Here is a 14,623-nt window from a genome sequence, read left to right as displayed (position 1 = left end):
ACTAATGTACAGGAGGGGTTGAATGATAGCCAAGAAATCTGCCTTACAAATATTGCACCCACTTGGTAAAGAGTATAGTTTCTGACTGTGGTATGTGTGAAGGTATAGCTGATTCAATTATCAACCTTTCCACCACCAACACAGATGATTAAAAAAGAACTAAGTGAAACAAATGCTGAAAGGCAGAGGGGTCAGCTATTTCCTTTGGTTTGAGGTATAGTTCCAAGCAAATACATGGGCTGGATACACACTGTGGGAAAGGAGGGTTTGTGGAAGTGTCCTCCGATACGAATGCTCAGAGATGGTTGAATCATCTCATAGCCTCCCTGAGAAGATTGATCAGTATGAAGCAAAGGGTGACACTCAGTACAGACCTCTTGAGAACCCCATTCTCTTGAATGTGGAGAGTACTTTAAAACAAATACTCTAACACAATACAAACAAAAAAGATCTAACACATAAAGATCAAGAAAGGGATTCTGAAACCTCACTCGTGCAGTATGATGAGGATGTGACATCATGAGGTTTATTATTCCTTTCTTAAATAAAAAGACAATAATGTACAAAGAAGTGCTGTGTAGCACACTTCAGGTGAATTAAGTGAACAGTGACATACGGAGCTTCCTGGCTCTGAGCACTATGGGACTTAACAACTTAGGTCATCAGTCCCCTAGAACTTAGAACTACTTAAACCTAACTAACCTAAGGACATCACACACATCCATGCCCGAGGCAGGATTCGAACCTGCGACCGTAGCAGTCCCGCGGTTCCGGACTGCAGCGCCTAGAACCGCAAGACCACCGCGGCCAGCGGGAGCTTCCTAAAAGCTATACTGGGAGTTGGGTGAAAGACTGTTTGGCTCAAGAGGCCAGCACAAATGCTGATTCAGTGTGAGTATAAGGCACTACAGGCTAAGCAATACCATGTTTACAGCATAAGGTAAATTCAAATGAAACTAAATATTGCAAGCTTTGCTTGTATACAATGGTGTACACCTGGATATTCCAGTAGTTTCCCAATAATAATGAAACATGCATTTGATATTAGAATGCTTGGTTCATAATGGCTTTCCCTCACATAAAATGACTTTCTTTTCTGCATGAATCCCAGAACTTATTACACTACTATTGTCAAGTATATAAAAAGGGTTTTTCAGTTTCCCGCTGGCCCAGAACTTCATTCTCTCGAATCTCTATCTTTGTCTGAAATCACCTTTCCCCATGTATGTCTGTTGATCTTGGATTGGAGAGTTTCTTTGCATCTTCTTCGATTTCTGCAATCCATATAATGTTGATCTTATTGTTCCATAATTTTCCTATTATTATTGCAAATGAAATAAGTTTCTTCTTTATTGTGCCATTACCAGTTCTATTTCCTTGTAGAGCGTTTCATTATAAGATAGTCTCCAGTATCAGTTTTCTTGTGATTTTTTATTTATGCAATACCTGACTATTTGTTGTATCTTGAGTATTCTGTCTATGTCTACAGTGTCAATTGTTTTGAAAATGGTTTTGCTTGTAAATTTAATTTATGGTTGCAAAGCTACTTTCTCGTTTTTAATGTGGAGGCTATACCATGTTTACAGCACAAGGTAAATTCAAATCAAACTAAATATTGCAAGCTTTGCTTTTATACAATGGTGTACACCTGGATATGAGGCCTTTTTTTCCTATGCCTGTTCTTAGTGACATATTGTGCTTTTGTCAGTTTGTTTAATATATTGTGCTACATAGGATTTTCACCGAGGTTATATGTTACGATTATCCCCAAAGGGTTTAGTTTACTATTTTGATTTCTTATTTTTGTATTATGGAGTTGTTCATAAATGGTAGGTCAGTTAACAATTTCTACTTTTTCATAACTTTTTTAAGGATACTAAGAGGCAGATTTGCCGTGATATTTTTTGTAGTGATTTAACTTATCGGATTTCCTGATATGTTGCTGGCCAGTAAAGCAAGGTTAACAGTGAATCCTAAACACTTCAAATTTATATTGCCTTTAGATTTTCCCATTTCAACACTCTTCAGGTTAATCTTGTACCATTCTGTATTTAGACATTTCTATTTTCATTTGAACAGCAGTAGTGATAAATAATCACCCTGTCTACATCTCATTTATGGCGAATAGCTATGAACATTCCCCTCTCAACATGACTACAAAGGTTTATTTCGTTTAGAAGAGAATTTGGCATTGCCCTTTTCCTGCAACAGTGTACCAACAACTAATACAATACTATTACTCTGAAGACATAATTGTACAAAAAACTACAATAATGTTAGATGTTTGACTGTTCAGTGCATTTTAGCAGCAGAATGAAAGAGAGAAGTGGCCATGCAGATTTCACAACAGATACTATTTAATGAGTCAGTGTTCAGTGAAGGCAGGAAGACCTTCTGAAAACAAACATTTATCATCAGACATATCAGATTTCCCTGCCATGCAAGAGAAACCTTTACCCACCAAAAACGATAAAAAGAAAGCCTTGAGATACATGTGTTAATTCTTTGCAGCTGTTAAGCATGTACATTAAGAAAAAGTGTCAAGAGAATACTGATTTTGCACCTCTGTCTGTCATTACCCATTGCTAAGAGACTCAAAATGTAAAGTTAAGTGCACAAGAGCAATAAATTATTATGTTTAAAGACATAAATTATTTCAATATTCTCTTCTATTCTTTTTGTAACACTGTGCTTTTTAATAAGTACGAGTTTCAATCTATATATTACTTTTTTGGAAGCAAAATTCACGTCATTTGTTGTAATATTTACTTTTTATTGGTTATGCCATTCTTAGGGTGACCACTGTCAAAGACATTCCCGATGCAATAATGGAATCTTATTCACAGTTGTACAATACACAAGGAACATGTGCAGCTGTTGGTTCCATAAAGAAGAGTTGTGGATGGTACCACAAATAATGTCTGCACATACTTCACTAGCTGCCTGTTCATCATCAAATGGAGTACTGAAACTCTGCTTACAAGGATCCCCATAAATGCATGGTCACAAGTTCAGTCTTTAATAAAGCTCTCTTGGAAGTGTTGTGTTAACATTTGTGAGAGGAACAATATTCTGGGGGAGAAAAATAAAAAATCAAGATGTGAATCAGTTGGATAACAGAAAATGAGTGCCAGGAAGATGCAGAGATCAACCTTCTATGGGATGTAGGTAATACACTTCATAAAATGGACATCGTCGACATTCAAGAAATGTTCAAAACAAATCATTAACTTGTACCATGAACACCAAATGAAAACTGGTACGCCACAGTGATCACAAAGATTTGCACCATCAAAACCAAAGGTGAACGTCTTGGAAGTTACAAACCGTGCAGGATGTTCAGCTAGGTATCGACTCCCAGAGAATGCGTGTAGAATCAAATTGATGTAACAGGGTGACAAGAACAGATGAAAAGTGATATCACAGAGCTTATCATAAAATTGGCTATCCTTTATGGCGTGGCTACAGATAGTGCAGTAATATGTTTTACAGGCATGGAAAAAAACAAACATCCAGACGCTGAATTTGTCCAGTGGTTCTAGGTGGTATGAATCGCAATGTCACAGTTTACAGGAGGGATCATTTGCTCTAATGGAGTACGATTTTTATATGCACACCAAGAATGAAGCAAAAGCAAGTTATTTTGACCAGCTATTCGCCAAAAGCAGTGCTCATACTATGGTTTTAGTTCTCTTATATCTATTGTCCTACTTTTGCTTCCTGTGTCATAAATATTCCCTACTGCCGTTGTGAAATCTTGCATATGAGAAATAATCATAGGGGACAGAGCACTTCCAACTTCTTGCAGCACAATAAATAACTTTCCAGCCAATTTACCATCGAGATTAACAGTCAGAATAACCGTATACAGATGCATTAAGGTTTTGTTGTTAGTTGATCTTGAGAACTTTCTATTCTCCAGGGTTCCTTTCATATGCATTTCCTCTTTGAATCCTGACTGGTCAGAGTTGAAAACAATTCCTTTATAATGACAGGATAAGTTTGTTTATCTCACCCACAAATTTTCAGGCCAATTCCACAGTTTGCTGTGCATCTTCAAGTTCACATTTTGTTCGAAATTTTGTTAGCTTACGTCTTCCAATCCTATAGCACTGTTTGAAGTTATGCAACTATCCACTGCTTCCCTTGAAATCAAAATTGTATAGAGCATCCTTTAAATGTGCAAACACTAGTTTTTGTAACAAGTATGCTTTGTCCTCACTTGAATATCCATAGTTTTTCTTATGTACTACATGGTCATATTGTTGTGGATCTACTCGAAATCTGTTTATTTTATTTATTTATTTATTTATTTATTTACTGTGGTGCAGATGATCTTCCATCTACGTACTTATGTTTAGTACCTGCTTCTTACATGTATGTCCTCTACTAAATTTCAGTGGAGATGGGATTTGTGGCTCCCCGTCCGACAAGGATAATGTATACTTCTCAAGTCAATTTTCCATACAGTCGAGCTTGTACGATAACACGAATTCCACTGTCTTATCTTGCAGAAATGCCAATACTTCATCTGTCACTTCCTTCTCATTCTGCAAAATCCCTTGGGTTCCTTTCTGACAAAATGTCAACTCTGGCAACTGCTGTTATAGATGTAAAACAATGCTTACCTTGTTTATCATTGCCATTGCTCTGCTTTGTATCGACACCATTAGAACTGTAGCATTGTTGACAGTTACTCATCGACTAAGCAGTCCAACTACACTCAGTAGCCTCATGCTGTTCTCACCACTGGATGCCTCCAGTGCTGTTCCAGTTGCCATACTGTGGTTGCATGGTAGACAATATATGTGGCACTGAATGCCATAAACATAATTTGCCTTTTGTGATATTACACTTATGGGGTTCCTTGTTAGAATATCCATTTTTATATTTTGCGTGCATCTTAACTTTAGTAGCACTGTAGTCAGTTAATTTTATTTCTGTGGAGATCAGGTGCAAAGAACATCAGAGGCACACTAGATTAAGACAGGTGACTAAGTCAGCCATTGCTGAACACTGTCTAGAACTAGATCATGCCATGAAGTATGAGGATACCAGGATTCTAGCACAAACACCCAGATTTTGGGACAGTGTTATAAGAGAATCGATAGAAATTAAAATGGCTGACGATCTTATGAACCGTGACAAAGGGTACCAGCTAAGCAGAGCCTGGGATCCGGCTCTGGAATTGTTAAAGGAGCAACGGGGCCAGCTGCAACACTGCACAAACAGAAGAACCAGAGACATGGAGATGGAAAACGAGCCCCTGACGGACTGCCAGGAGCTCCAGACCGAAGATGGAACACCCAGAAGTGGGACTGGTGGGCGCGGAACGAAGAGGGAACATCCAGAGCCGCAGTGGACGAAAAACGGAGCGGCAACGCTCCAACAGGTCGTGGTGAGCGGGCGCGGACCGCAGGGGGAACGCTTGGTACCCCAGACCGTAGATGAAACCCCCAGGAGCGGGGTTGGTGGGCGCGGACCGCAGAGGGAACACCTAGAACCGCAGCGGATGGAAAACAGAGCAGCAACGCTCCAGCAGGTCACAAGGAATGGGCGCGGACTACAGAGGAAGCGCCTGCAGCCGTTGGTGGAGGGGGAAGGCCATAGGCATAAATACTGGACCAGGTCCACTCGAGGAGCAGTCTCAGGTCGCACCTGATGAAGGTTACGAGCTACGTGACCGAAATATCGTGCAAGTACGACGCTGATATCCGGCAGAACACCCGACAACCCAAGATGTAATTTTATTTCTTATTATGGCCTGTGTTATTTCTCAGTAGTCCCAACTGCTTTGATTTGTATTTTATCTGATGGTCTTATACAGTAATAAATGAGTAAGGACTGTCTTTGTTGTGTGTGTGGGCACTGGAGGATTGGCCACTGTCCAGAAAGAGCTAGAAGCTGTGTTGGACATGGTTGACGGCTCCAGGCTACTGCTATGAGCTGCAATGACATTGAGGCGCAAGTAGTGAAACATTGGTGCTATCGGAATCCTCTGAAAATCCCGATGTCTCTGCACCTTCCAATGCACAACATGACAAGTTTGTCCTCACTTGAGGGCTAGTGGAATACAGAGGTGGATTTTTTGCATATGCGTTGGTGGAGGGTGATAGCAAGAACTGGCAGCACGGTTGGCTCCTTTCACCTTAGCAACTGGTATGAAGTGTTGCCCAGTGTTGATAACATAGCTGAGCCAGAAGGATGCTTCATCTGCTGGCCCTGTGACTGATTTTCTTTTACAGTGCAGACAAGTACAAAAGGGGGTATACAGGTCATTGAGAGCTCGACACAGGTGAATAACAGAGACCTCAGAGATACAGCAGGCAGGTTAGCAAAGGAAGTTGGTATGCAATCTGGTATGAAGAAATAAACTACTGGTTGATTACACTATTGGCAAAATGGCTGAAAATTTTGAAGGAGTGATTGAATTCTTCTGCTGTGATAACATGCAGGTGATGTCTACTGCAGACAGAAAGTATGTCAATTTGCTAACAGATGATGAAGTGATTTACGCTCTTGTGGAGACAAGTTTCGTTAAAGATCATGCCAGTGGCTTCTTAGACATTTCAAAATATACCACTTTGTTCAAAGTTAAAATGGCTCAAAAATGTTTCAAACACTATGGACAAAAGAATTTTTGGTGATGAAACAAATAACATTTTGAAAAAGATAGAAGGGCAAGCAAGTGCTTTATGCATAGTTAAGGAGGAATTGAATTGTAGGGGGTTGTATTCTTTAGCCTAGGTTGTCAACGCTCATGGCCACAGATCCAAAAAAATTAGTCTTCAAAGCCTTAGAGCCACATTTTAATCCAAGGACAATAAGCTTAAACCCAATTAAAATACACATTTGCAAGGCTCATGCAGTCTGTGCCTGGAATGACTGGTCTCACAAGGGAAATTCCCCATTGTACCCCCCTTCAGATTTAGTGGTAAGATGGCCCAGTGGATAGCCCGTCAAAAATTGAACACAGGTGCAGCATGGAAACAGGAAGAAAGTGTGCTGAACTGTGAAAAAAGAAGCAAAACTGAAACTGTGAATGGTCCAAACTTAAAATGTGCAACATCGCGTGATGTCATCATAGCCAAGTGGTCATAGTCTCTGACTGTGAAGGGGAAGCTCCAATATCCATGTTTGAAACTCCCTCATGCCATATCCCCACCCCCTCTCCCCCCGATCACTAAAACTATCCGTCCGGTTACTCACATGTCTATTCTCCTTCTATAGTCTAGGCAATTGTCATTCTATATACTGGTTATAGAATATGAGTTGTGTGATAAGAATATATTACCGTTGCAAGTAAATGTGATGAATAGTGAGAGCAGGCAAGATGCTGCATAGACTACTCACAGAAAAGAAAACAACAAATAAATGGGTGTGAATGATGTTACAAGAGAGGAATTCAAGAGTCAAAACTTACAAAGCGGAACGCAAGAGTCACAATGTGTGATCAGTGTTCAGTTTTTGACAGACTATTCAATGGGCTATCTTACCACTAAATCTGAGCATGTTGTGATGGTTGTTTCCATTGTCAGTAATGCACCTACTCTGCAGGAAATGTCTAGGTAGCCAGGAAATGTTGACACAGCTATGTCTGCAGGCCACATGAGTCAATAATCAGCTATCTGCTATTGTGGCACTCAAGGCTATTTGGATCCAGTGTTCTAATGTACACGGTGAGAGGCTATTTTCTAACTACAGGAAAGAGTCAACGGAACAGTGGCATAATCTCTCCAACGATACTTAGAAATAATGACAATACTGTTACTTTTAAAAAGAGTCTGCAGTACTTATCTGAAAACCTACTTGTATTAAATTACTATTTTTTCTTTAATTATCAAGTAAACAATTTATTTCCCTGTTTTCTTCTACAGTGTAATGTAAATAAATGTGATGTAATGGGATATGGTGTAATACATATAATGTAAACAATAGGTACACTTTCATTTTCAACATTGAGAAATGGTTAAATAGGAAAAAATAAACAACCAAAAAGAAAAGCAAGTCAGCAGTAAATAACAATGACATCTGCAAAAACTAACAACAAAATTGCCCATAAGGTACAGTGATTTTTTTCCTGTCTCTATCTATAGGTAGAGGATCACTTTCCAAATTAACTGGCAGCAATGAAGAAAACACTTAACAGAATGAGGTTTCAGTAAACAAAACAAGTCTTGTTCAATTGTTGATATGACATAGGCATAAACTGCCCTGGTACTTCTCCTTCAACATGCAAAATGACTGTTCATTCAAACACTAAAGGTATTCTGTATTTTCTGTTTATCATTCATAATTTGATCTATAAAAGTAATATAGGTGCTTCAAATGATACAGGAGTTTTGATTAAAAGGAAGTACAGGAGACTTAAATTTACAGTGGCCTTAAAAGCACACGATAAATCGCAGAGCTGCTGCAATTACATGTTATTTTTTCTACACTGAGGTACTCCACTACTCAAACATATTTTTAATTCTGCATTTGGTTCCTCATAAGCTTCGTAGTACTGCTAAGTGTTCCCCGTAACAACGGAGTCTAAAGTGGCATAGCTGTTAAGATACTGAAGTCAGCTTCTGGAGAAGAGAGTTTCAAATCCCTACTTGGTCACCAAGATTTAGCACTCCTACAGTTTCTATGGCATTATCGCAGGAAGATTCTTTCAACAAGGCCTCACACAACTTTACTCCCCAATAGAGCTTGTGCTCAGTCTCCAACAGCTTAATTCTTAATGTGTTAAATCCTTATCTTCACTTTTTTCCCTTTGTAACATGGGTGATCCATCTGGCAGCATTTGTACTCTATCACAATGGATCATCCCCTCTTTCTTTTCGCAATCCTTCAGCCCTCATCTTGTTCTATAGCCTCAAATAACTCATATAGAGAAATGAAATGTACTTTCTATAAGAGTTGCCAAGAAAGTAACGCACTGCATTTTTTTTCCCTTCAAGTATTCTTTATTGAACATAATTAGAATTAAACACACGAGAGTATGGTGTTTTATCTATGCACCCTATTTTTCCACGTAATCTCCATCCGATTCTATGGCCTTCCAGCAGCACAAAACAAGTGCATATATGCCCTGCACGTACCAACCCTGGTCCTGGTCGCGAAGTCAGTGCTTCAATGTGTGAATCATCTCCCCCTTGTTCTCAAAATGTCTTCCATGAATGGCATCCTTTAATGGCCCAAACAAGTGGAAGTCCAAAAGGGCTAGGTCAGGGCTGTTGAGTGTGACAGCTGTTGGGTGTGACTGCTGTAAATCGTGGAGCTCTGCCAAACCACCTTCTGATGACCTCACCCTCCATGCCCAGCGACTAACTGTAATTCTGTCGACAGCAGATGCTCCATAGACTTTGCCCAAGTGCTTGTGAATATTCCCCACATTTTCTTTCTCTGCAATGAGAAATTCAATGATGGCATGTTGCTTGTAATGTACATCATCTACAGACACCGTTTTGAAACTGTGCTGCAGTTACACTATCTGTTGGAAGTGACGGAAACTTGGCGCGCTCACTCATGAGACTTCAAATAATACATACGTAACATTTCACATTCGTAGTATTGTTTTCAGCTGAGAAAAAAAAAATGGTGCATTACTTTCCGGGCAACCCTCATAGTTGAGAAGATCTTTCAACTTGAAAACAAAACAGCACTAAACACAGAACAATAATATCCAAACTTGGAACTTTAACAAACCTCTGTTTGTGTGAGAAAATGAACAGGAAGGAGTTTCCGGTCACGATCTGTGAGAGGCAAGAAGGTAACTTCATCTGCCCTGAGGTTATTGGCTCCGGCACCAGCTCCCAGAGGACTGTACTGTTCCACAGGTACAAGTGCTGAGAAGTGGCCCCTGGTGTATCCAAGGGCTATTGGCGAACGTATACAGAAACTGGGATCCCAAAGAAGTGGCAAGTAAACACCTGTGAACACAGCATTTACAGCTAATTAAAGACATATTTCCTTCATAAAATCAAAACCTTGTTCTTTCTTGTAATGATTGGGTACATAAATGGACAAACTAAACAGGCATATGTATCAGTATTTTTGTCGATTAGCTCTGAAGGACGACACTGCCCAAATGCCCAGTGACAATTTCAATCTTGTGTACATGCATGTCAACCAATCTATTAGCACCTCAGCTATACAATGAATTACCTTTATCCTCTCCATTTTACGCTATAAATTTGTTAGACAAGGTCTCATTATCTCAAATGCACTCATTTTTATGCAATCTGTTTTTCTGTTAAGACACTCTGTGCAACATTTTGTCACCAGAGTAGATTACATCCTTGACCTATGAAGCTTCTAGATCTGTATAATATCCATCTAAAATCACCATAATACTTTGTTAGACTGAACATGGTTTCCAGTAAAAATTTCTTTAGATATGGGAATAAGTGGAAGTCAGAGGGTGCCAAATATGGTGAATATGAGGGATGTCTGAACAATTTTTAATTCCAATGTCTCAGTCTTCCCAAGCCAAAACAGCTTAGTGGGAAGATGAGGTGTCTTGACAAAATATGATGAGCATAGAGGTATATGTGTAAGTACCGTATTTACTCGAATCTAAGCCGCACTCGAATCTAAGCCGCACCTGAAAAATGAGACTCGAAATCAAGGAAAAAAATTTTCCCGAATCTAAGCCGCACCTGAAATTTGAGACTCGAAGTTCAAGAGGAGAGAAAAGTTTTAGGCCGCACCTCCAAATCGAAACAAAGTTGGTCCATTTTAATATGAGACACAATTTAGGTCGAATGAATGACGATACAACTAAGTAGTTTGGTTCGAGTCGTACGCTTAGCAGTTAAGCTTTACAAGGCAGCCATTGCTATGCGTCAGGCGCTCCGTCCGTATTGATACGGGTACCCTTCCTTTTTCACGTGCTTCGTCTGGTTTGAATTGATTGCTTATTTTTCTTTGATCTGATAAGTGCCATTTTCTTTGTTATAGGTGTTAACGTCACTCTAAGCTGAAAATGCATTACTGTACAGTGTGATGCATTGTTTGTCGCATTCTGATAGTGCGTGTTCACGGCCTGTCGCCACTCGCGGCATGGTTTGCTTTTCTGCGCGCTACCGCAGCTTACAATTAAAAAAAAAAAAGGAATTGTCTCATTAGCGAAACAACGGCAAGAGACTGCTGTTTGTTGTTACTTACACTGCTGCTTTCTTTGATAATGATCAACAAGAACCAAATAATAGACTGCGTATGATAGATGTTCTGAACGAGAGTTTAGCAAAAAATTTTCCCCGTTTGAAAATCTTTGCAGACGCCGCTTTAGTACATTACATTGCATTCTGCACAGAAATTAGTCATCTTAGATTTAAAAATCTAGTCAATTGCCGTGCTTCATTTCTGACTGTATCACTATTAGCCATAAGAATAATACGAATATAAACATTACATGACATGATATGTATATTCTTCCGTGTTTGCTGTTGTCTCACTCTAGTTTCGTAGTTTATTAGGCAGATAGGATTTAAATGAGATAGCAGCAAACACGAAAGAATACATCGCAAAATGTTTATATTCGTATTATTCTTATGGTGAATAGAATACTGCATGTGATTCAGAATTCATAAAAGTTCCTATTAGCAACCATCTCTTCTCACAGGTAGGAAAAAAATTCAGAACATGGAGTTAGCCATATTGACAAAAACCCCAAACAGTCTTACCAGTCGGATTTTCGTAGTACATTGAAATGATGCTACATTCGAAGATCAACAATACGGAATTTGTATTCACTTCGTTGTTTCGTTGGATAATGTATGAAAATGCAGTGGTCGAAACTCGGGGCAGAGAAAAAAGCTCGTCTTCCACCCTTTTGAGGTTTTGGCGCCAGTATTTATCTTTGTGCCTGCAAAGCAAGCCTGTGTAGCGCTACATATTTTCGACGGCAGAAGTTAGTTGTGGCGGCACCTACCAACATTTTTCAGAACTTCCGCTTACTTTGCACTCGATTCTAAGCCGCAGGCGGTTTTTTGGATTACAAAAACCGGAAAAAAAGTGCAGCTTAGATTCGAGTAAATATGGTATAAGTCTAAGAAGAGTTTCCTGATATCTATCTGATATGATTTAATCCTAGGGAATGTAAACAATAAGAAGCTTCCGTTCTTTGTACAGAAAATGAAGACATAATATTTCCAGCACATGAAGTAGACAGGCTGAGTGCAGGGCTATTAATTTCCACTCAGTGCTTCGATTTCTGTTCTGTTTGGAATGAGGTAGTGTATAAACATTTCATCCACAGTGACCAACTAGTTCTCAAAATCAGTTTGTTTCTCTTGAAAACAATCTCAACATATGTTTCTGGTGAACATGCAATATAATGAGTGCTGATCTCTCATACAACTTTTTCATAGTTAATTTACCTGTAAATGCCTATCAAATTAGTACTCCTGGTAACATTGGTGTTAACTGTTTCTTACACCTTTAACTGCCATTTGTCCAGTATCACATTGCATATTTTCCCTATGTTTTGAACTGTGGTAGCAGTTTTGAGATTACCTTTATTATGTGGATCACCCTCGAGGTAACTACACGTTCGAATTTAGCCACCAGTTTGCCAATTCTGAGCATTAATGACCAGATTCCTTATGAACCTTCATTAACTTTCGATGGATTACTGTTGGGAATGTACCATAAAAAAATCATTGTATTCCAGTTCCTTTATTTGAACAAGTATCACATGATACTTGTACTTTTGAATGCTGTATATATGAAACCGCATCACAAATTAAATTAACACACGTCTTACATCACAAAATAATATACCAAACCGTACTATGTAACAACGCCATCCTTGTACTTGACTGGCAACTTTCCACCTTTTGCGAGTGCACTTGCTAGAATTAAAATCAAAATGAAGATTTTCATAGCCAGATTGGAAGTGAGAGACTACATGATAAAAGGTAAATAAAAACATCTGTGAACTCATGAAATGGGATAAATTTGGAGAAAGGAGCAACCTACAAAATATCTTAAGTGAAAAAAAGATATAATTTAAAACTGAAGAATGTTACAAATACTGTTGTACTTCAACTGCTTTGTCAAAAAGTCATCATAAGACATATCTTCAGGTGAAACACAGATTCTTGGTGTACTTTAGCTACTATCATATTACAAGGACTTCCGAATAGCCATACTGAGGATTTTCATGTAGCATGAGATGTGATGCCATTCCCACACTAAGATGAGCAGTAGCAGAGTGCAGATCGAACAGGGATGCAAGAATCTAAATTGAATTTATCTCATGGACTTACAGGCATCACAATACTGGGGCCTCTCCCTCCATACTCTATGAAATCAACAACAACACAAGCAGTGAAAGGAAGAACATGGGCATCCAAATGAACCCCTTAGTATGTTCTTATGAGACCGCAGTTGTGTGGCCCCCTTTTTTTTTCTTGGGGAGGGGGCGGGGGGGGGGGGGGAGAGACAGTAGGTGCATAAGAAGGGAACTATGAAACCACATACCAAACAAGCATAAAGTACCACAAAGGGAAGAGGGAGGGGGGGGGGGGTTGGAAGATTGTTGTAAACAGTGAAGGACCCCTGGATTTGTGAGGCAGCAGTAAGCACACATTTTGTGTCCAACCTGCTGGCCCCCCAGTTATTCTAGATGGACAGCTACATCTACAGTCTGCATGCCACCTTACAGTTTGTTGTGGAGGGTTCATGAATGGTGTGTTCAGCAGATCTTCGTATTATCTCCAATTTAAATAATTTTCTCATGGGGGTCATTTCCGAGACGTCTATGAGAGGAAGCAATTTGTTACCAGCATCTTCCTAGAATGTAATCTTCCAGAATTTCAACACTAAACCTCTCTGTGAAGCAAAATACCTCATAGCTTCTATCATTGGGATTTATAGAGCATCCCCATAATGCTCTCACACTGTCTAAATGAACCCATGACAAAATACTCTTTGTTGGTTCTTCTCTGAGATTGGCATGATGGGCAGGTCAATAAAATATTAAAAGAAGTGAGGTAACACCCTTAGATTAAAATGAGAAATGTGTTAGAAAGTGGTTAGAATCATGTGGGGTTCATAGTAGCACATCTTGTAGGCATCTTTTTAAAAGATTGGGAATTCTTACAACAGCCTCACAATACATCTACTCACTAATGAGATTTGTTCGCAACAACATGGACCAGTTTAAAAACAACAGTGACATTCATGATTATAATACCAGAAAAAAGAAACACTTACACTATCCTTTGCTCAACCTATCTTTGGCACAGAAAGCGGTAAAACATGCTGCTATAAAAATTTTCGACAAATTATCAGATGAAATAAGGTGTCTAAATGATTAATGGAAAATCTGATATAAAGATGTGAAACAAATACTAACAAAGAGATAGAGGGGCTGGCCAGTACTTACGTCAGCTCAGTACAGCCGATAGATCTTTGGCTTCCCTCTGACAACCATGCCTCCATCCTTGCTACCCTCCCTGTTTTCCTTTCCCTGTTGCTTCATGACCTGGGTTATGAGTAACTGAATCCACTTTCCCTTCTTCCCTTTCTTTCCCCTCTCTCCACCCTGATGAAGGAACATTTGTTCCGAAAGCTAGGAATGTAAATTTTCGGTTCTGTTTTTTGTGTATCTATCGGCTGTACTGAG

At 39.3% G+C, this 14,623-nt stretch overlaps 1 protein-coding gene across 2 annotated transcripts in view; it reads right to left on the bottom strand.

The window, feature by feature from the left end:
- Positions 1-14,623, bottom strand: part of LOC126253394 (ubiquitin thioesterase trabid) — a 119,642-nt gene that overhangs the window by 23,558 nt on the left and 81,461 nt on the right. For both annotated transcript variants that reach the window (XM_049954695.1, XM_049954694.1), the window contains exon 7: positions 9,697-9,920. In XM_049954695.1, the coding sequence (XP_049810652.1) occupies positions 9,697-9,920 (224 nt within the window). The remainder of the gene's footprint in view (positions 1-9,696; positions 9,921-14,623) is intronic.

Source organism: Schistocerca nitens, chromosome 4 (assembly GCF_023898315.1).
Source record: "Schistocerca nitens isolate TAMUIC-IGC-003100 chromosome 4, iqSchNite1.1, whole genome shotgun sequence".
NCBI classification, from domain to species: domain Eukaryota; kingdom Metazoa; phylum Arthropoda; class Insecta; order Orthoptera; family Acrididae; genus Schistocerca; species Schistocerca nitens.
This window is presented reverse-complemented; position numbering and strand designations above follow the sequence as displayed.